The sequence below is a fragment of the Stegostoma tigrinum genome, chromosome 33 (genome assembly GCF_030684315.1).
Source record: "Stegostoma tigrinum isolate sSteTig4 chromosome 33, sSteTig4.hap1, whole genome shotgun sequence".
NCBI lineage: Eukaryota > Metazoa > Chordata > Chondrichthyes > Orectolobiformes > Stegostomatidae > Stegostoma > Stegostoma tigrinum.
Genome location: NC_081386.1, coordinates 22,332,136 through 22,356,420, shown reverse-complemented (window position 1 = coordinate 22,356,420; position 24,285 = coordinate 22,332,136). Strand labels below are relative to the sequence as shown.

Sequence of the window (24,285 nt, the reverse complement as noted above, 5' to 3'; positions counted from 1 at the left end):
CTTTTGTTAAAGCAGAAAGGGAAAGCGATGGCCTAGCAGTGTTATCGCTGGACTGTTAACCCAGAGACCTGGATAACATTCCAGGGAGAGATAATAGGAACTGAAGAGGCTGGAGAATCTGAGATAAAAACATGTGGAGCTGGATGAACACAGCAGGTCAGGCAGCATCTTAGGAGCGGGAAAGCTGACGTTTCTGGCCTAGACCCTTCATCAGAAAAGGGGGATGGGGAGAGGGTTCTTAAATAGATATGGGGGGTGGGGGGCGTGGTGGCAGATCTAAGGTGGATAGAGGAGAAGGTAGATGGAGAGGAGACAGACAAGCTATAGATAAACCACTATAGCAGACAGTGGAATCTGAATTCAATAAACATCTGGAATTAAAGAATCTAATGATGACTCTGAATCCATTGTCAATTGTCAGGAAAAACCCACCTGGTTCACTAATGTCCTTTCGGGAAGGAAACTACCATCCTTACCTGGTCTGGACTACATGGGACTCCAGACCCGCAGCAATGTGGTTGACTCTTAACAGCACTCTAGGCAATAAATGATGCCTAGCCAGCGATGCCCTAATCCTCTTAATGAATATAAAAAAGTTTCACAATCATTCCCATCAGCTGATTTCAATCAATTTTCTGATTTTTAAAAAATTTTTGTAAATTGCTGTTACTGGATAGTTACCATGAACAATTAAAAAGATGGATTAAAACAACTTCTGCATGCTGTCCACTTCATTTTGGATGTACAGACATTAAGTACAGATTGAATTAATTAAATATCAATTGCTTCACAGTTTAATGAGGAATAAGGTACAGAATTTCTAATATAATCTGTACAGTATATGGGATGGAAAAGTAAGTGACAGACTTAAGTTATGCTTTGAATGCTTTTAATATCATTTGATTTCGTGTACCATACACTTTTTACCCTACTTAAATATTTGATCTTGCATAGGAAATCAGAAATCAGTGAATAGCTCTCTGAACTGCTTAAATCTTTCAAGACAAAGATTTTCAAAGAAACAGATTTCATAGTGATACATGCAAAATTCCAGTTGCATGATGCAAGTGTTTCACTTGACAATTCATATAAACCTGATTACAGAAGTTCACAAACTCGTCTGTGGAAATATAAATCCCATTTTTAAAGCCATTAAGCAGTGAACTAAGTCACTTCAACCTTTTTATAGAACACAATCTCTAATTAACAATGAAATTAAGCCAAATGTAAATAAACAATAAAATGTCATTATTGGCATTAAAATATTTTAACATTCGGTTGAAAATTCATTCTGCTTGGTGATTGGGTTCTGGAGGCTCCCCCATTTCAATTAAAAAATATCATTGCAATGAAGGTATAGGAGGTTCACAAGAGGGGTGTGGTGGTACAGTGGTAGTACATTGATCTCTTGCAACAGGAGGCCCAGATTCAAGTCCCATCTACTCCCAAGGTATGCCACAACACCTCTAAAAAGGTTGAAGAAGTTGATGTCAAGATAAAATTCTAACGTTTGCCGTTGCTCAGTCTTCAACTGGCATTTTTAAAAATCTCAAGTCTCAAAGGTTATCGGAGATTTGATGTTTCCATTAGATCAGCCATGAAGTGAATGGCAGATCAGGCTCCAAGGGCTGAATGACCTACTCTTGCTCCCTGATTATCTTACGTGCAATCAGAAAAATAAACTAATTGTGGACACAACCAGCATTTGGTCTTTAACCTTTGTTTATTTTCAAACAATTTAGGAGCCCAAACACTTAAGGCAGTGTCATCACTTAATATTGCATCAGTGTGAAGCAAGTTGTAAGCCTAGTAATTGAAGTGTAGTCTATGCTCAGAACTAGACTTACAGCTAATCTGAAATACCTGGATTCCACAATGGCTCTAAAATCTCTGCAACTGGACCATTATCAATAAAAACCAAAAAAAACTGTGGATGTGAAAAAAGTTGCTGGAAAAGCTCAGCAGGTTTGGCAGTGTCTGTGAAGGAGAAAACAGAGTTAATGTTTCAGGTCCGGTGACCCTTCCTCAGAACTGTGCTGTACACAATCAAGTACTCCCTGTTTAGCTAATGCAGTTTTTGTTATTAGCTTTCGTGGGGTCCCAGTGTAAGTGTAAATTCTGCACTACTTCAATTCTTGTCAGAGGCTGTCCCCTCTGGTTTCCAAATCCACATTCACTGTCATCATCCTGATTCTTGGTTCATTAGTCCTCAGACCCTTCTGAGGAAGGGTCACTGGACCTGAAACATTAACTGTTTTCTCCTTCACAGATGCTGTCAGACCTGCTGAGCTTTTCTAGCAACTGTGTTTTTGGACCATTATCAATAACGTCCAAGTTGATGTATTGAATAGGCTGCAGTACACAAACAGGCCTCAACCAGTGCTTAATCTTTCTAGGTTTCACAATGATGTTAACCACCACCCACTGACCTCTGACAAAGGCCTCAGAGGCTTTCCATTTTCAGAGAGGAACCTAGCAGAATTCCACTTGCAATTGTTACATTGTTAGATCAATACCGGCTTCCATAAATGGATGATGAACTATTTATTTGCATTTCATAGTTCAATACAAACTCCAGTTTGCTCTCTCCAATCCTGACCAACTCCTGGATATATGTTCCAATTAACACTTAGGTGCTCCCTTATCTCTTGACCATGTCCCAGTTCAGTTTAGAAGGGACCATTGTTAACAACATATTCATTCTGGACCAGATTAAAAGTGATATTATTGCTTTGAAGAGCTGAGTACGCTAATGAACCAAGAATCAGGATGATGACAGTGAATGTGGGTTTGGAAACCAGAGGAGAAAGCTTCCGACAAGAACTGAAGTAGTGCAGAATTTACACTGGGACCCCAAGAAAGCAAGTAACAAAAACTGTATTGGCTAAACAGGGAGTACATGATTGTGCACAGCATGCAAAATTTGCTTGGATAATAAAGGTGTGGAAGACCATTATGACAATAACTAACACGAACAACGCACAAGCTACCAACACACATGCAAGTCAAGAATAACCAAGTGTTATGGTTAGAACTCCAGATGGTACCATCACCATTTCCAGAAGGATTGTCAAGCTTCTAGTATATTATACAGATTCTTACATATTTAACTTTTATTGTTCTTATTTCTGTATAAATAGTTTTGTATACTATCTAATGTACACTTACAGTGATGAAGGCTCATATTATTTGGAAACTTGTTCTGAAGAGGAGGAAAATTTAATGTTAGTTATCACATCTCTGAACATCTTACTTGGTTTACAGGTCATTGTTCAAAATGATTTTCTTACTTTTTAAAATAATCTGTAAGAAATGTGAATTTAGCTAAATGACTAGCAATCCACTTAGGGAGATGATTGCTAAGGTTTTTGCTGAATTAGGTTTCACAGTTGGTTGAAGAGAGAGCTGGGAATACTTATTCATAGCAAGAGATGTACCCCTTCACAGTACAGGCATTACCTTTTGAGAATGTTACTAACAAAGATGGAAGAGAATCACAAGTTGCTTTGAAGACTACTGGTCACTGTTCCTTGCCAGGCACCGCAGTTTCTGCTTATTGTGAAAATGCACTTGCAACTGTGTGGTTTTGTAGCTGCTCTGAATTTTCCAAGAACCGAATCTTCACTGTAAACTCAATTTCTTCCTTGGGCTATTATCCGTACACCAAGGGTCTTCGAAATTCATCCATTATGATATGCATGGGAAAATGTTAAGGTTACTTCACCCGCCTCTCACACTTTGAAAATGACTCTACAATGCCTATTTTAAGTATTATTTAATGGGTCTTCAGTGTTGAAAATTTTAAATTACCTGCAAACTTATTGATCAATAGTGTTGGCAGTTTCAATACCGGATTCTTGCCCTTGTGGGATTGCAGGAGATACAGAAAGTGAGAAGAATCCACAATAATAATTTACTGAGAAATAAAGTCTCCTTATGGTTAAATGGACAAAGAAACCATCCAGTAAACAATGAAGCATAAATCATGGGTTTCATCCAATACTCTGGTTTTCCAGCATTGAGTGAACCTGCTGAATATGCCTCATAACTCTAGGATTACTGATGTGGATTTATAAGTTCTACTCCAATCCACTTTTGACATCCATTTGTAGAAATTGGCTCAGTTACAATGCAATCCAGGACTGAACAGCTTGATACCATTTGTTAAGGTATTCTTGAACTCTGGTAAAGTGAAAAATTCCTCTTACACCTTTCCTCCCTAAAATTTGCTCTTCTAATTCCTCATGCTCAATTACAATGATTTGGTAGAAATTTCAATATATTGAAATATTCTGTGTTAAAACATTTCTAGCCCAAATTTAAGACAAAATGCCATCTGGCATTTCCCCTGCTGCAGTTTCTGGATATAGTATCAGTTCCGGTTTACATGTACAGCTCCAAAATGTGTACCAGTTTTTACTTTTCTTTTCTCCATGTCTCCATTAATTGTTTAAAACTGTTCCAAGTCTACATGTTCACTGTTTGTTTTAACAAATGTCACAGTTTGTAAAGTGCTTACCATACACATTTTATTTGAATAACCAGAGATTTACAATAATTCATCTTCAAATCCTTTAATGTTGCAATGAAGTCAATTTTTAAAAGGACAAAAATCCATCCTGTTTCTGGTCAACAATAGCATAAAAGGAAGTTCAGAAAAATGTTATGGGTTTGTTTCTTGTGCAGCATATTAAATGCATCTAAAACAATATTATGTATACTTTAGCACAAGCAAAATGAAATCAAAATCATGTTCAAACTATTGAAATCAAAAAAATTGAAGCTGAAATCCCTGCAATACTGTGTTAATAAAACCTGTTTATTGTTTAATCCCATTGACACTTCTTGTGCCTCAATTTGATTCCTCAATACTAAATGCAAACAGGGAATCTAAATTTTAAAAGAAAACTTTGTAATTTGACCACAGCACATCTAGCTCAAAGTAACAGCAAAATTTCTAGATGCAAAGAAAATTAAAGGGATATTTGGTAAGATCTTCTGTTCTTTACATGGGGTGCAAAGATGCATCTTGTGTTCCTAAACAGTTACTGTAGGGAAGCAGCTGCTAAAAATTGTAACAAACACATCCAAAATGTGTTTACAGTAAAATTCACAGAGCATAATGGCCACTGTACAAAATTTTGCTATTATACAAATACGTGATCAGTTTCACTGGTCTGCTGAGATCATGTCAAAGGGAGGAGTCTTTCAGCCCTTTCCAAAAAGCTGTTCTCTTCGAAGAATAACTCTCTGGTGAGAGTAATGGGTTAATAACACATTTAAAATTAAAAAGTAAAATACTTTCATATTGTATGAGGCTTTTTTTTTGCACAAATTGCTCCAAATAATAGCTGTTTAATTATTAGCTGCATCTGCTTGGCGATGCCACCGATCATCTTCCACACCGGAATCGTATTCTTCTTCAACAGGTTCCTTAGACGGGGCTCTAAACACAAGAAAGCATTTGCTCGGTTGAAAACGAATTACTGGAGGAATGTATACATTTTTTAAAAATTCAAAATATTTGTTCCAATAGCAAAACTGCCAGCAAAAGTGATTTTTTAAAAAAAAGTCACTTTTCTAAAATGAAATTTGAGGGGTGAGGGGTTGCAACAAAATTGATTTCTCAAGTCCACTGTAGTGCTTCTAAGCTGGTACTGATTATGGTTAGATTCAGGTAACACCTGATTAAAATGTTGTGCTGATGACACTATCATGATGCACTATAGTTGTCCTTTGGGCAAGCAGACTAAATTGAGTAAAAGCTAACAATCTAGTGCAAGTATCAGCAACTTTTGATGTGCTTTCATACCCAAAAGTTTATGAACACTGCAATATATGTCAAAAGCACGTGGCTCAGTGGGCGAAAACGGGGACAAGACAACTGTTGATGAATTCTTTCATGTTAAAGTATTTCAATACTGCAAAAGCACATGAAAAATAACAAAGTCACAGCAACCAATTTCTAAATAGAGCTTAGTTTTACTGTACTGCAGATGGAATTTTGTTGATGTCACAACCTACCCAAGATAACAAATGAATTCTGAAAGAATTGGTATGGTTACAAATGAACTCAACCAAGTTTAGGAACCAAATTTCCCCTTGGCTATTCTGTCATTACCAGAATTAATGATCTTTCAGCTTGGCTCTTCTGCAAATTACAGAAGTTTCCATTGCATAAGTCCTACAAAAGGTTTTGGTCCCCAGTCCTGCAGAAGAATTTATCCAAACCTCTGCTCGATTTATTATATTTTCCAAACATGAATTTGATTTTAAGTTTGAGAGAAAATATAGTGCTACATTTCCTCAGGAACTGTACTCCATCGACTCAAATCAATAAGGTGAAAATTGCATCATGGCAGAATTACTACTGCTAGGAAGGACCAACAGTCTACTGTGCGCTTCAGGAAGAAGGAAGTAAGAAGACAAAGTTAAATCATGCATCTCGGGTCAGATTTGAGTTCATTGAAAGAATTATTTAAAACAAAGGGAGATGCCACTTAAAAGGTTTCTGGTGACATCATTGCACTTGCTGATAGGCATCAGAAATGTCTTGGTCTGAGTTTAAGATGGCTGTTCCATTGTTTCAGGAATCTCAAATGGATTTGACTTGTTACCAGACTCTGCAAGGATTACAAAAAGCTTATTCCAGTTAGTCAGGACAGACAGGCAAGGGTGCAAAGAACTTCACAGTCCAAGAAACTGTAATACCCATAGATTTCAGAGAGTTCATTGGGAAAATCTGCATTTCTGGAATTTTAATTGTGATATTGTCACTAACAATCTGTTTACGTGGATAACTAAAATTGGCTAGCAATGTTAAACAGGACCTTTTATCCATCTGCTAAGTGGTGTTGTCTAGATTGAATTGCACAAATATGCAAAACAGATCGGATTCCCATTATCACTGATTCTCACACAATTGTGCATGAGGCAAATTCAGTAAAATCTTCACATTATCCAGAACGACATAACCCTTGAAAGTTTACCGTATGTATGCGGGTGGTTTCTTTCCATCCACAATGTCTTTGTCCACTTCTACGGCTACAATGTCTGAATTTGGCACTTCAAACATAGGCTCCAACAGCAACTTTTCCTGAAAGTACATTTTGGTTTTAGAAGTCATAGTTGCACTTCGTCACACTCTTCACTCCCAAACCTACTAACCAAAGTAACTCTCAAACTAGACTTTGTTCTCCTTTACGTTTTTGGGCATTTCACTTAATTGTAAGTTGAATGGCTGCACCAGTTTGAGGGTGCTTCGTTGATGCCAAGCATCTAGTGGTCCCAGAAACCCCATGAGTGGCTCTGTGAAAATATATTTGATCACTCTTCTGTGAAGCATCTTGGATCATTACTTTAAAAGGGGTGATATAAATGCAATTTCTGCTTTGTAATCCTTAGCTTCAAATAGAAGACTATAGAAAATATATCTTAAGATTTCACAAAACTGCATGAATATATGAGACAAAGCAAACCGGTCTCTCAAATTTACTGCACATCACACTACAATAACTAGCTAATTCTAAAATTCAAGTTTAGATTTAAAATATATATATTACTCGTTGACAGACTGTTTTCATTTTGACCCAGCCTACACTGTCGGAAAACTGCATTTTTGACATAGTCACTAAATCTCTCACTCTTCTTGAACTCGTCAAAAAACAACAGTAAGTGTTAACTAGACTTTTTAAAATCCTTTTAGCAACTTACCATGATCGATCTAAGGCCCCTGGCACCAGTCTTCCTTTCCAGAGCAAGTCGAGCTATGGCTCTCAAGGCATCCTCAGATACATTAAGATCACACTAAACAAAATGTTAAAAATTAAAGTCAGCAATACATTCATTAAATTAAAGCCTCCAGACAATTCTTGAGTAAAAACATGAAATCTAAATTATTCTACAAATGAAAAATGCAGTGGAAATAATTTTATACGAGTTCATATTTTGCATAAGCTTTTCAATTTTTATATCATCCACTGAAGATCAAAAATGCATTTGCAGTACATCTTTTAAACTACTGTTCTACCGATTCAGCATTATATTTTTCTATTTCAAAACTTGACAGAGGGGCACTTGTGAAACCCCTGTTGTATTTACTGGTAATATAAATGCACTTACAATCAGCAGTTGCCATTCTCAGCCAAAGCTGTCTCAGAAGGCTGCAATGGCAAAACAAAAGAAAACCAGGAGCTAAAATCCAAATACTACTTTTGTGCAACTGGTTTGAGAAGGTATATAGTTGGGCCCCAGCACAGGAGTGATCTATTCCCTAAAGAAAATTTCAAGGGGGTATTTCACATTTTAAAAAATCAAGCATAATTAAGGGTTAGCATGGAAATTAAACACGAAATCCTTTAATCATTTGCACTCTAATCAATTGAAGAGATTCTCAGTTCATTTAAACACATCATGAGCAATGTAAAGAGCAAAGAAAGCAATGAAAATCTACAATCTAATGAGGCTTGCAAAACTGATCCACGAGAGGTTATGTAAGTAGACCTAAGCAAGTGAGCGGATGGGCTGAGGGTCTTTTCATTTGTTCCCTCCTGTTTTCGACAAACATCTAAATAAAAAGTAAGCCATGACACTTATTTTGCCGAAAGAAAAAGGGAAAATTCCCTCTTTGGTGACTAATAAAAGAGTAGTGACTCTCACCTTATCCATACTAAACAAAGCCTGGTACTGTGGGACTACAGCATTTCGAGGTTCCGTTAAAATTCGCACCAGTGTGTCCTCATTTAAACTGTGTAGTGGAACTATCACAGGCAGACGTCCTACAAATTCTGGAATCATTCCAAATTCTATCAGGTCCCGGGCCTCAACGTGGCGAAGTAACCTGTCCTTTTCTTCTAACTCCTGGACAGTATTATTGTCACCGCTTGTATTTGCTAAATCAGCAGCAGCTGCTGCCCTTCTCCCCTTGCCAAGATTAGACGGGGTGCCAAATCCAAGATACTGTAGACAGAGACAGAAACTGTAACTAAAATGCTAATGTGTGCAAATTATTTACATCGTCAAAAACAGTTACTTATAATCAAGAATTGCGTTCAGAATAGTCAAATTTCATTTGATAGAGTTGATAATTCTATAGATGTCCTCAGAAAAGAGCATGTAAATTATTTAACTTCCTTTTGCCAATGTATTTCCACCCCCCATAATGGGCTGTGCGCTTCAACATGTTTAACAGTTTCCAATGCATCACCATCATCCTCCTTTTTATCAAAAAAAATCAGTATTTAATATGTACACTTGGTACAGAAATTATTTAAGGACAATTACCAAGTTTCGCTGCAAAGAAGTCACGACCAATAATCTGCAGGCTTTAACCATCTGAAAGATGACCATTTGAATAAGGTTGCAGAGGGGAACACAGTACCAATTACAAACACATATGGCTGACTTCTCCTAGCTAACAAGGAGAGAGAACTAGTCAGAGAAGGCTTACCTTTTCATTCTTTCTCCTGCTGATAATCCGATCCAGACCATTGAAAGCACCAGAGGCCACAAATAAAATATTAGTTGTATCCACTTGAACAGTCTCTCCTCGTAATTTCCTTGAATTTTTTTCTGGAACATTGACAATTGTGCCCTCAAGCAGCTTCAACAGCCCCTGTGTAAAAGAAAATTAAATTCTTTACAAACATGTACATGTCAAATTGACTAACGGAACCAGAATTATTCATACTACAGTTGTTGCACTATTGTCACCTTCCCATAACACCTTAAGTAAAAAGTAGTCGACTAACAGCTAGCAATCATAAAACAGGCTATTTGGCACAGGGAATCTCCTATAGCTGTGAAGAGGAATCCAGACAGTCCCACTCCTGTCTCACATTTGTGCATGTTCCTCCTCCTCAAAAAAATGTCAAATTCCCTTTGAAGTCTACTGAATGTATTATCTAAAATGGTAGTAGATAGACAATCTAAATGCTAATCACTTAAATGCTTTCTCATGTTGCTGGTGGTTCTCCAGCAAAATCATCTTAAACCTGTGGTTCTGGTTAAGCCATTGGAAAGAGAGAAAACAAAGAAAATTATCTAAACTTTTAGAAAACTCTATCCTCTATTTTTTGTCATATGTTAGCCTTCTCCACACTAAAGAAAAAAAAAATTCTTCAGTCTATTCTCAATTCTGGAATCATTTCAGTAAACTCTACTGCAGCATCTTCAAAGTTTTTGTACCGTTCCCAATTGTGATACCTGGAAGTAGATAATATTCCAGCTGGAACTGATCCAGTGCTTTAAATAAACTTAGAATATTGATAATGTGAGGCTGGATGAACACAGCAGGCCCAGCAGCATCTCAGGAGCACAAAAGCTGACGTTTCGGGCCTAGACCCTTCATCAGAGAGGGGGATGGGGTGAGGGTTCTGGAATAAATATTGTCCTGTTCTTTGCACTCTACAGCTCTATATATAAAATCCAGATTTCCAAATTTTTATTAACTGCTTTGTTAACAAGTCTTGGTGTTCAATGATTGTGCACAAAAGCCTTTTCTTACGCCCCCTTTAAAACTGTGGTTCAGCATTTATTACTTCTCCTCTCCTCATTAATCCCACGAAAATATCATCAAACATTTGTGCTGAGATTCCTTTGTCATATTGTTTTGCTTGTTCCACCATTCCAGATGCTGCTGAAATCTAACGAATAATCACCTGAAATTAAAATAGTGGCTACGTTATTGAAAATTACAACTTTAAGTGAAGCACTGATTCCCATAGGAATCAATGTTAAAGCCATAATTAGGTTTGAGGAACTTCTGTCAGAAAAGACTTTGCAACATTTGAAATACTGTAACATAAAATGTGCAGCACTGTGCATTCCTAGCTGAAATAATTTGCAAACCAAAGAAAGGAAAGTTTCAGCGAGGAACGTAGGCTTCTTTCTTGCACAGATCATTTGAAGAAATTTACAGCACAAGTTCCTCAATACAGGTACAAAACAGAGAAATACAAGAAATAAACATTTAAAACAGTTTACAGCAGAAACAGTGGTAAGTACTATTTACAACATGATTTGACTAGTGCGCAGACATAAGCACAAACTCCAACAGCCCAAAAAGGGCTCTCGTGATGATGCAAGAGATGTAATGAACCGATGCATAACCACAAAATAAGGGATGTTAAGACCAGGAATGTCACTTCAAATGAGAATGGGCAAATATAAACAAATTTAAAGCAGAAAAGCTTTAAAAGGGCAGATATAAAACTCTATGTACTATCTTTGCCAGAGTTTACTCATCTTCCAACCTTTATTTCAGTTGTATAATTTTGTAGTCGGAGTTCAAATGAGTGCATTGAGTTATGGCATGACAAATACAGTAGTGGTGTTCCAGGACTTTCAGTAAGGAAACTGCTTCCAATATTCCCAAGTCAGAATGATGAGTGGCTTGTAGACGAACTTGAAGGTGGTAGAGCTCCCATGTATCTGTTTCCTTATCCTTTTCAATGGTCATGGTCACTGATTTGGAAAGTGCTGTCGTTGGAGCTTTAATGAATTTGTGCAATGCATCTTGTCAATGGTACGCACTGCTGCTACTGAAACTAGAGGTGGAGAGAATGCATGTTTATGTATGTGGTGACAATCAAGCAGGCTGCTTTTCCTGGATGGCAGCAAGTTTCTTGAGTGTTTTTGGAGCTGCATCGTCTAGGTGTGTGGGGACTATCCCAACACACTCCTAACTCTTGCCTTGCAGGTGGAGGGCAGGCTTTTAGGATTTAGGTGGCATATTACTCACTGCAGGCTCCGAATTTGTGTGGCTAGTCCTGTTCTGTTTCCGATCAGTAGTAAACTTGAGTTGACACTGGCGGATTTTCCAACACCACCACTGAATGTCAAGAGGCAGTGGTTGGATTCTCTCATTAGATGTACTCCTTGACCCTTGTGTAATGCGAAAATTATTGCCGCTTATTTGCTCAGGCTTGTATATTGTCTAAGTCTTGCTGCATTTGAACACAACTGCTGCTGAACATTTCACAATACACGCATCCCCACTTCTGACGTTATGGTAAAAGGTAATTGAAAAAGTAGCTAAAGATTGTTGGGCCTATGACACCAGCCTGAGGAACCTGTGCATGATGTCCTCTCGCTGTGAGAACTGACCTCCAACATCGACAGCCATTTTCCCTTGTACATCCCAACCAGGGGATGGTAATGGCATAGTAGGGGATAGGCCATGTCACGAGGCTACAGATTATTAGAAATCTACCTCAATTACCACAACACAATGGAGGCCTTTCTCAATGTGAAGACAGGATTTTGTCTTCAAGAGCTCTGCTGTGAGGTGGTCATTCCTACTGATACTGTCATGGATAGATTCATTCCCTCTTGTTGATTTGTTCACCACATATCACACTCAATGATGGCTGTTAAAGATCCTACCCCTGGAGTATATTTTGTGCCCTTGGCACCCTCACTGTTTCCTCCAAATGACATTCAACATGGAGGAATGCTGACTTATTAGCTGGGCAGCTTTTTATAATCAAATGTCCGTGGCAAGATGCCATGAGATTTCATGAGTCTGGAGTCAACTTTGAGGACTCCCAGGTAACTCACTCAACTCCACAACACAGAGCTGCAAGCTCTGCTCATTTGTCCTGCTGGTGAGATATGACAGACTGAGGGATGGTGATGGCATTGTCTGGGTCATTGTCTGCAAGGTATAATTTCCTGATGACCATGTCATACAGTTCTCTGATCAGTCTCAGAGACAATTATCCTACATTTTGCATTAGCTGCTAGTTGTATAGACTTTGCTGGGTTGACAGGGCTGAGATGCTGTTGTTGTTTCTGGTGCCTAGGTTGATGCCAGAGTTTCTATCTGGTTTCATTCGAGGTGTTTTAGTGGTTTGAAACAGCAAAGATCTGCAATGCCATTTCAGAGGCCAGTTAAGTATCAAACACATTGCTGTGGGTCTAGAGTGAAACATATGCCAGACCAGACAATGACGACAGATTTCCTTCCTTGAAATGACATAATGGATGAGATGAGTTCTTAGCATAATCAACAATGGTTTTATGGTCACCATTAGGCTTTTAATTCCAGATTTCTTTTTGAATTTTAATTCGACCACCAGCCTCAGTGAAATGTGAACCCAGGTTCCCAGCGTCTGTGGATTACTAGTCCATGATAATACAATTATTCCATTGCCTCCCTGGTTGGTGTACAAGTGGATGATGTTTTTTTTCTTGATCAAGGTTTCCAAATTCTTCCTAATAAATGTTGATGAACTGGCTGCATTTAACAGTCATGTTTAACTTCTCAACTTCTTACGACCCAGAGACTTTAGTCCTAAGACTCTGTCTAGGTCATAATATCACCAGCCAATTCTAATTCAATGTCTAGCCTACTTCTTTGGTCCCCAAAAGACTACATGTAATCAGTCAATTATTTTGTCATATGCATGTTGAAAAAGGTTTAGCCAAAAATATTTTCCCATTAACTCATTCATTTGATTGAAATTCCTTGAAGCTCACCTGCTGAACACCTTCACCACCCACATCACGTAGTTGATGAATCCCTGGCACGCTGCCAATCTTATCTACTTCATCCAAGAAGACTATTCCTGGAAAACAATAGCAAAATGCATACAAAAATCCCACAAATAGCAATTAGCTAAATGACCAGTGAATCTACCTGCTGATTGATATTTATAGCACAGCAGTCATTGCACCAGGAGAATTGAGAAAATTGCCAGATTTTTTTTTTAATCCCCCATAATGACAGAAGATGCTGCTGCTTTATGTCTCATTACAAAATAAAAACACCAATGTTACAAGACTACTCGGTATTGCTATCAGGAAGTGTCAAGGTCATTTGCTTAAAGTTGCAGTGGGGTTTAAGAGAGTGGGGTGGAGAGAGAGAAAAAAGTCCATAAACACGTGATTTCAAGTCTAATTTTGAAAAGAATTTTGCATAATTTATCTCCAAATCCCTCAAGATATATAAAATTAAATACTTGTGAATTTTAGCTATTATGATGATATAGGAAATGCGGGAGTCAATGATTGAGGGTGAAGAAATGCCTGACAGAGGACAGTGGAACCATTGATGGAGAAAATGCTATCAAACAATAGATATGCAAACCTTTGAATTATTCAACAGGACCCAGAAACTGCAAGCCATGATTTCATTCAGTGGTAGTATCCTCACCTTTGAGCCAGGACGCCTGGGTTCAGGTTACACCTGTGTAATAACAGGTTGACTAACTATGAAGTTAGGTGGACAGGCAGGCAGTACTGGGAAGGTGGGGAGGCTGCAGAAAGATTTAGACAGTTTAGGACAGTGGTCAAGGAAATGGCTGATGAAATTCAAATGTGAGGTTTTGCACTTTGGAAAAAAAGAATACAGGTATGGACTATTTGCTAAACTGTGAAAAAATTCATAAAGCTGAAGTACAAAGGGATCTGGGAGTGCTAGTCCAGGATTCTGTAAAGGTTAACTTGCAGGTTGAGTCCGTGATTAAGAAAGTGAATGTAATGTTGTAATTTATCTCAAGAGGGCTAGAGTATAAAAGCAGCGATGTGCTTCTGAGACTTTATAAAGCTCTGGTTAGGCCCCATTTAGAATACTGTGTCCAATTTTGGGCCCCACACCTTAGGAAGGACATACTGGCACTGGAGCGTGTCCAGTGGAGATTCACACTGATAATCCCTGGAATGGTAGGCTTAACATAAGATGAACGGCTGAGGATCCTAGGATTGTATTCATTAGAGTTTAGAAGGTTGAGAGTAGATCTAATAGAAACTTACAAGATAACGCACAGTTTAGAAAGGGTGGACGCTGGGAAGTTGTTTCCGTTAGGTGGGGAGGCTAGGACTTGTGGGCACAGCGTTAGAATTAGAGGGGGTCAATTTAGGACAGAATTGAGGAGACATTTCTTCAGCCAGAGAGTGGTGGGCCTGTGGAATTCAATGCCACGGAGCGCAGTGGAGGCTGGGACGTTAAATGTCTTCAAGGCAGAGATTGATAAATTCTTGATCTCGCAAGGAATTAAGGGCTACAGGGAGAGTGCAGGGAAGTGGAGTTGAAATGCCCATCAGCCATGATTTAAATGGCGGAGTGGACTCGATGGGCTGAATGGCCTTACTTCCACTCCTATGTCTTATGATTACAGCTACATACAGGAGGAGTTCTAGTCAGTAGTTGTGCTAAACTTGAGTGTTTTGCAGTGACAGAGTGATGATAAAGGTTTCCCAGTTCTGCTGCTTGCAATGTAGTAACTTTGTTTTCTACACTGAAGCTTGACTATACCAACTGTAATACTCTTAATAGGAATTAACAATAGCATGGAAATGCATATTCATTTTATTAAATATGACACATTAAGGGAGTTGTACCAAAGCATACAGATTAAATTACTGAACTAGTAATTCAGAGTTCTGACCTACTGATCTGAAGACAATAATTCAAACCTCACCATAACGGAGGTCCTTAGACAGTACCTTTCAAACCCACAACTGCCACACAATCTAGAAGAACAAGGGCATCAGATGCATGGAAACAACATCAGCTGCAAGTTCTCCTCCAATCCACTCTGCACTCAGATTCAGAAGTAAGAGAAAGTACTTAGAAGTTCCTTTCGTGTCACTGAATTAAAACTCTGGAAATCAACTGCAGCATTTCAAGATGGCAGCTCATCACCACAATCTCAAGTCCAACTAAGCCTAAACAATAAATGTTGGCCCAGAGAGTGAAATCCACATCCCAAGGGTGAATAAAAGCTGACATTTTTTGATCAGATAAAGCAACCAATGGAAGACACGATAGACAGTTGCTGATGTTCTTTATAATTTTTCAATCTCCCTTTATTTCGTTTTATTGCATTTTATTTCATTTTTTGAATTGCAGTTCACATATAAGCTTAAAACATCAACACATTCTTCACTGAAAAGTTATCAACATAAAAGGTAAAAACTTCATCCATAGTAAACCAGAAAATACTTCACTTTTACCAGGTCTATGAAATGATGAGATAATCAATACCCTTCCATCATCTCTGGAAGATCATTTGAGAATACTGAACTGAGAATACTGAATTTTAACTGTTAATAATTAAATTAATAGGACATCTGAAAAAATAGCAGTATATTCAGTGATGTGCTGTGAGGCTATTACTTTTATTTATTTTGACTGGGCAATATAAAGATTTGAATATAAAATTAAACTTTGAGTGCATACTTAAAATTTAGGCTGTTCAAAGCTTATGATGGATAAAATTAATTTCTTCAAATCTTACCTTGCTGAGCTTTATCCACGTTATAATTGGCATCCTGTAAGAGTTTAGCCACAACTGATTCGATGTCCTCACCTACATATCCAGCTTGGGTCAGGGTAGTACAGTCACAAATAGCAAAGGGAACCTCTAGGCATCGGGCAAGGGTCTGCGCTAGTAAGGTCTTGCCTGACAGAAAGAAAATCTTTTATCTTACATGTTTACCATCTTTATAGCTAAGCACTTCCATTCAAAGGACAGTATATGCTGTAATTCAGTGACATCCACAGGTTTAGTATGTGTGCTGCATCAGAAAATAGTAGTGTGCACCTACAAAGAAAAACACTATCTTAAAAAAGACTAAGAACATTAAAATTACTGATTGATAAAGACAATTAATTATTTTCACAACAGTAGTTTGACTCATCATGGGATGCAATACTTGGCATTTAAAAGGAAACATACCAAAATAGTCTAAATCCTGCCACCATACATCTGCAAGCATGACTATTAATACACAGGACAAATTCTCTCATTTTGATACTTGCTTTGACTTAAACTCAAATATTGTACAATTTTGATAACACTTGCTAAGCTAAAATAACAGCGTTCCACTGTGTGATCACTAAAGCTTGCAGCAGCATTATAAATACTTGTTTCGCATTTTAAGCTGACCTGATCCTGTGGGACCAAGGAGCAGAATGTTGCTTTTCTCCAACTTAATATCATCATGAGTCGAGTCAAGCACCTCTCCTCCTCGCTTCTCTGGGGGAATTGACTGACTTGCTTGCTGTTGCATGGAGGCTCCAAGTGCATTACCGTGTGGACTGATGCCTGCAATCTGTAGCAACTCTATAGAGAGCACAAGGTAAAGAAAGAACAAGAGAATCTCAATATTTTACACTTACTTCCAAAAATCCTGTAGCAATTAGAACTGTGGTAATGTAATTGTACAACATGCATTGCAATAATAACTATGCTGGTTTTTCTAATGTTTGTAGAATCACAGGGATTTAATCAATGCATTAATTAAACCTTAAAATGTGTGTGCCAGCATATGTCTAATGAAATAGGACACATTAAAAAACAGTGATTCCAAGACAATATTTTAAAATTATCACACCAAAGGATTTACAAACCGGAATCTCACTTTCTTAAAAAAATACTTTTGTACTTGAATCAAGTACGTAAATAAAAAAAAAAACTTTTCTAATGATTTGGTCCTAAAGCAGAATTAAGTCAGAAAAAGCTTCCATATGTAATTGGGATAGCACGTGTGGCGATCAGTACAAGAAGCCAGTGTTGTAGAACAAAAGGTTTTCCAATTATACATCCCATTCTGGTATCAGGTGCACCAAGTTCAGGAACACACAGGCACAGTCAAGTCTAGTCTGAATAAAGTACACTCACTTAAGAAAATTAAGGGCTAGGTCCATTGTTGTGAACTTTACTCCACTTGCAGTAAGCATTCTTCCATCTCATGAGAGTGGGAAAGTATAAAAATGCTGCAACTCTGAAATAAAAACAAGCGATTTCTGCAACTACAGTTAAAAAGATTGGCAAACGATGTGAATCCTCACTACTGCCAGCCAGTTGTGGCTCAGTGGACACTACTCAGGTCTCTGAGTCACAAGGTCGTGGGTTCAAATCTCACTGCTGAGCAAGCTGGTGTTCTCGGGTGTAGTACTGAGGGTGTACTACACTGTCAATCTTTCCAGGTTGATATGAAGGAAGTTTTTTTCTTCTCCCCACAAACTTAGGATTTTCTCTTTTGCAAATTTGAATATTCTTTCCTAATTCTAGGAGCTTGTGACCCACAACCATTTAGGGACAGATCCAAGGTTTCTGATGTCGATGAACTTAATACAACATTACGACAGCTGAACCATACAGATCAGGAGGGTTTCCTTCACTTTGTGTACAAAGTTCACTAATACCAGATGCAATCATCAGGGACGCAACTAGCCTCAGTAGCTCCAAGTTATAAAAGTTAGTCAGGTTTCATTTACATGTATGTTGTTCGGGTAAAGATAGATTAACTGTGGATACTGAGACTCCAAAATAAATTTGCAATACTAATACCAAGATCTCCATAACAGTTTTTGAAGTTAAAAATGGTTTTTCTTCCAAGAAGTCTCCTCTTCCATTACATTAGAATTTGATGTAGACTTTTGTTTCAACCACCAATTAAGTAGTTGGCTCCGAAGTAAATACTCTATTCTCATTATACATTCCTTTCACCCACTTAAATCTGCTATTTTCTTGGTTATTTCCCAATTAGATATTTTTCCCCTCCCTTGTGTCCCATGGTTGAAGCTCAGGTTGAAACTCATACTGCTGCATATTTGTACTTCTGGAAAAAAAAACAATTCACACACATTAATCACCCCACTCCACGGAGAAGGAATGATTTGAACCTGGGCCTTTGAGCCCAGAAATTGAGACAATACCACTGTACCACAAAAACCCTTATTCGTTTGCTGTTGTACACTTACATTACCAGATCCCTACATAATAAGCACCTTTAGCAAGTGGTCACTTGTCATTCTCTAATGAATTATTTGATTAACCAGTTGAGGGCACAGCATTTGAATTCAACCCAGGTACAAGTGTGCAACACCTAGTGACATAATAAAACTACATTCAAACCACACTTGTCTCAGATGGCTTAATTAATGGTTTAAAACCATATGAAACACTAAGTAGATATTACAATTCAAAAATCTGGCAGTGGTATTATTTCTCTCTATGATTGCCATCAGGATATATTTGCAGGATAATACTGCATTTATCTAAAACCCACAGATGTACAAGGAATAAGTTCCACTTCCCAGCTATGTCACACACAAAATTTGTGCATGAGATGTGAAACTCCCCAGGTTAGGACCCTCTGCCACCTAGCTGCCGCTTGAGCTATCATGGTGCGCTCCAGGTACTGTTCGTCCACAATAGAGCAAACGGAACAATTTTTCACAATTTACCTCACGCATAGAATATCAATATAAGCTGGTAATTCACAAAGGCCCCAGCAAAATTTTCAGAAACAAAAACTTGAGCCCAAAGGCCTTTGAAATTCTAACGAGTCTTCTAATTTTCTGCCACAGGTAGCGGTTGAGGCCAAAACGTGAATATTTCAAGGAGACAGATGTAGCTCCTGGATCTAAAAGGATGAAAGGGTATGGATCAAAAGCAGGCACAGGGTACTGAGTTGGATGATCAGCCACCATCATATTGATGACTGCAGCAGGCTTAAAGGGCTGAATGGTTTACTCATGTAAGTATTTTCTATGGTTACATTCATTTCCAACTTTGAATGACTAAATTTCATACCAGTAAATTCCACATACCAGGTATTTATGTTACTAAATGTAATGTTTCATTTTTAAACTGTGTACACTACAAATCTGTTAGACTTCTTATGAAACGACCAGGAGGGTTGACGAGGGCAGGGCGGCAGTCGACACTGGTGCCAAGGAATCCTCAGTTGAGGAAGAAGGTGGACATTTTGGTGGGCATCCACTATAAACTCAGTGACTCCCACAGCTACCTGGACTACAAATCTCACATGATGCTTCCTGCAAAGTCTCCATCCCATTCTCAGTTTCGTCATCTCCGTCACATACGTTCGGATACTGCCAACTTCGACAAGGGAGCCTCTGAAACGTCCACCTTCCTCAACTGAGGATCCCCCAGTACTGTTGTCAATGGGACCCTCAATCGGGTTCAACCCATCTCCCACTGTTCCGCCCTTATCCCCATTTCTTCCATTCCGCACCAGCAATAGGGTTTCCCTTATCGTTACCTACCATCCCACCAGCATCCACATCCAGAAGGTCAGATGCAATTTCTGCCACATCCAAGGAGATGCAACCACCAGACATACATTCTCTTCCCCTCCCCAACTTCTGCAGGGACTGTTCCCTCCTGGTCCACTCTTCCTTCACTCCCAACAAACGCCCCACAGCCACATGACACTTTCCCCGCAAAGGGCAAAAGATGCAACACCTGTTCATCTTCCTCCTCCGTCCCCAGTATCCAATGGCTCAAACATACCTTCAAGATGAAGGTATGTTTGAAGCACAAGCTAGAAGAATAACACCTCATTTTCTGCTTGGTGACTGTGCAGCCTTCTGACTCTATATTGAGTTCAATAATTTTTAGGGCCTTAACTCTCGCCTGTCCTACCCCCTATCCCACACAATGGCCTTGTTATCACATAGCCTGCATATTACACACTAACCATTGTAAGTCACTAACAATCCCCGTGAACAGCTATTCACCCTCCTAGCCATATCGTTATCTACTTCTTTGACTGTCCAACTGCTCTTCTCTCTTGCGATCAGTGATAATGTGAACTGCAGACGCTGGAGAATCCAAGATAACAAAGTCTGGGGCTGGATGAACACAGCAGGCCAAGCAGCATCTTAGGAGCACAAAAGCTGACGTTTCAGGCCTAGAACCTTCATCAGAAAGGGTCTAGGCCCAAAACGTCAATTTTTGCGCTCCTAAGATGCTGCTTGGCCTGCTGTGTTCATCCAGCCCCACACTTTGTTATCCTGCTCTTCTCTCTTGGGACTTTATCCTATCGTTTGCTCCCTACCCCATCCCCCTCCCTATTTTATGCATATAAACCAACGTTTTCCCAGCTACCATCAGTTCTGAGGAAGGGTCACCAGATCCGAAACTTTAACTGATTTTTATTTTTCCTCACAGATGCTGTCAGACCTAAACTTTTCCAGCAACTTGTTTTTGTTCAAGAATAAATGGGTATGAGAAGCAACTCTTTTCTTCCCCCTCCACCAGCAAATGAATTATTAACTTGATCAATCAAGTAATACCTCCATTTAGACTCAAAGTGTCATAGAGATGTACACAGAGCCTTTGGTCCAACTCTTCAATGCAGATCAGACATCCTAAATTAATCTAATCTCATTTTACCAGTATTTGGCCCACATTCGTCCAAATGCTTCCTATTCAGATACCTATCCAGGTGCCTTTTCAATGTTGTGATTGTACCAGCTTCCACCACTTATCCTGGCAGTTCATTCCATACACACACCACCCTCTGCATGAAAATGTTGCCCCTTAGGTCCGTTTAAAACCTTTCCCTTCTCACATTAAACCTATGCCCTCCAAGGCATATTCACCCTATCCATGCCCCTCATGATTTTATAAACCTCTACAAAGGTCACCCCTCAGGCCCAATGCTCCAGAGAAAAAAGCCTCAGCCTATTCAGCCTCCTGCTATAGCTCAAACTCTCCAACCTTGGCAACATCCTTGTAAATATTTTCTAAACCCTTTCAAGTTTCACAACATCCTTTCTATAGTGGGGAGGCCAGAAATGAATGCTGTACTCCAAAAGTGGCCTTATCAATGTCCTGTACAGCTACAACAATCATCTCCCAACTCTTATACTCAGTGCACTGACCAATAAAGGCAAGTGTAGTCAGCACACCTTTAAAGAGACATTTCGAATTACCCATTCAGATCAAACATAGATTTGAACTTAGACTGTTAAACTTGGACTGTTAAAAACTAACAGTACTAAAAAAAAGTTAAGTGGAGCGAGATGGTTGGTAAAAGAAAAATAAAAGCTGCTTCAACGTGCTGAAATTATATTCAATTTGAGGAATGGCCTCAGATTCCAACTTGTCGCTATATGACAACCCAGAAGTGTCACCGCATTTTAAAATTTATGCAGCATGTATACCAGTGTTCTAAACGTTTTTTGGTTATGCCAATATGCTTGAATTAAAATACTAAATACAAATGTAAACGATGAAATGGGGAAAAAAAGATTTGAATGAGTCACCATGTGAAGTGATAAAATCATTGTTTAAAGCAAAATAGATCATTAGTATCTTTCAATAACTGACTAATTTGATCCTGGCTGTTACTGAACAATTTGCAGAACTTGCGTAGGGAAGGTCAGATTTCCCAGAGACCGCATGAAGCAGGATACCTGATTCAGCAAATTTCATAAATTGGCCTTCTGTGCCTGAAGGGCAGAGCAGAGTGTGATGATTCCTTTGGAAGAAAGATTCAGAAAACTGGGCTGGCAGCATAAAACTTGACGATTAGATTTAAGAACTAGCTAGTCCATGGTCAATGAAATCATGTTTTTTTTAAAAAAAGGGACAATGCAATTGCTTGATAACAGAGTGTGAGGCTGGATGAACACAGCAGGCCAAGCAGCATCTCAGGAGCACAAAAGTTGACGTTTCGGGCCTAGACCCTTCATCAGAAAGGGGGATGGGGAGAGGGTGATGAAATAAATAGGGAGAGAGGGAGAGGCGGACCGAAGATGATAGAGGAGAAGATAGGTGGAGAGGAGAGTATAGGTGGGGAGGTAGGGAGGGGATAGGTCAGTCCAGGGAAGACAGACAGGTCAAGGAGGTGGGATGAGGTTAGTAGGTAGGAAATGGAGGTGCGGCTTGAGGTGGGAGGAAGGGATGGGTGAGAGGAAGAAAAGGTTAGGGAGGCGGAGACAGGCTGGGCTGGTTTTTGGATGCAGTGGGGGGAGGGGACGAAGTCCACATTGATACCATTGGGCTGCAGGGTTCCCAAGCGAAATATGAGTTGCTGTTCCTGCAACCTTTGGGTGGCATCATTGTGGCACTGCAGGAGGCCCATGATGGACATGTCATCTAAAGAGTGGGAGGGGGAGTTAAAATGGTTTGCGACTGGGAGGTGCAGTTGGTTATTGCGAACCGAGCGGAGGTGTTCTGCAAAGCGGTCCCCAAGCCTCCGCTTGGTTTCCCCAATGTAGAGGAAGCCACACCGGGTACAATGGATACAATATACCACATTGGCAGATGTGCAGGTGAACATCTGCTCAATATGGAAAATCATCTTGGGGCCTGGGATGGGGGTGAGGGAGGTGGCGTGGGGCAAGTGTAGCATTTCCTGCGGTTGCAGGGGAAGGTGCCGGGTGTGGTGGGGTTGGAGGCGAGTGTGGAACGGACAAGTGAGTCACGGAGAGAGTGGTCTCTCTGGAAGGCAGACAAGGGAGGGGATGGAAAAATGTCTTGGGTGGTGGGGTTGGATTGTAGATGGCGAAAGTGTCAGAGGATGATGCATTCTATCCGGAGGTTGGTGGGGTGGTGTGAGAGAACGAGGGGGATCCCCTTCGGGCAGTTGTGACAGGGGCGGGGTGTGAGGGATGTGTTGCAGGAAATGCAGGAGACGCAGTCAAGGGCGTTCTCGACCACTGCGGGGGGGAAAAGTTGCAGTCCTTGAAGAACGCAGACATCTGGGATGTGCAGGAGTGGAATGCCTCATCCTGGGAGCAGATGCGGCGGAGGCGGAGGAATTGGGACTAGGTGATGGAATTTTTGCAGGAGGGTGGGTGGGAGGAGGTGTATTCTAGGTAGCTGTGGGAGTCGGTGGGCTTGAAATGGACATCAGTTACAAGCTGGTTACCTGAGATGGAGACTGAGAGGTCCAGGAAGGTGAGCGATATGTTGGAGATAGCCCAGGTAAACTTGAGGTTGGGGTGGAAGGTGTTGGTGAAGTGGATGAACTGTTCGAGCTCCTCTGGGGAGCAAGAGGCGGCGCGGATACAGTCATCAATGTAATGGAGGAAGTAATGGGGTTTGGGGCCTGTGTAGGTGTGGAAGAGGGACTGTTCCACGTAACCTACAAAGGAGGCAGGCACAGCTTGGGTCCGTGCGGGTACCCATGGCCACACCCTTTGTCTGTGGGAAGTGGGAAGTAGGAAGTAGGAAGAGTCTAGGCCCAAAACATCAGCTTTTGTGCTCCCGAGATGCTGCTTGGCCTGCTGTGTTCAGCCAGCTTCACACTTTGTTATGTTGGATTCTCCAGCATCTGCAGTTTCCATTATCTCTGACATAATTCAATTGCTATTTTACTTCAATATGGAATAAATTTGATCAATGTTAGGTCAAATTAGGCATTGCTTCTAGCTGCACTAGTTGAAGGTCACACAGATGACTGAATGATTTCAGAGCCAATTTCAGTTTTAAAAAAGCTAAACCTTTGGTGTAAATCTGGAGTTAGATTCAACTGAGACAGATTCTAATTTCTTTAAAAGCAGGAGCCCACTGT

The 24,285-nt window shown here is 39.7% G+C and overlaps 1 protein-coding gene across 1 annotated transcript in view; it reads right to left on the bottom strand.

Annotated features, from left to right (window-relative positions):
• Positions 1–4,558: 4,558 nt before the first annotated feature.
• The window catches only part of clpxa (caseinolytic mitochondrial matrix peptidase chaperone subunit Xa), a 51,447-nt gene continuing 31,720 nt past the window's right edge, over positions 4,559–24,285 (bottom strand). Inside the window, exons 7-14 of the mRNA XM_048562532.2 lie at positions 16,893–17,069; positions 16,242–16,406; positions 13,480–13,568; positions 9,449–9,613; positions 8,659–8,958; positions 7,714–7,806; positions 6,990–7,096; positions 4,559–5,446 (exon numbers count right to left, since the gene is read on the bottom strand). Of these exons, the coding sequence (XP_048418489.1) occupies positions 5,356–5,446; positions 6,990–7,096; positions 7,714–7,806; positions 8,659–8,958; positions 9,449–9,613; positions 13,480–13,568; positions 16,242–16,406; positions 16,893–17,069 (1,187 nt within the window). The 3' untranslated portion in view covers positions 4,559–5,355. The remainder of the gene's footprint in view (positions 5,447–6,989; positions 7,097–7,713; positions 7,807–8,658; positions 8,959–9,448; positions 9,614–13,479; positions 13,569–16,241; positions 16,407–16,892; positions 17,070–24,285) is intronic.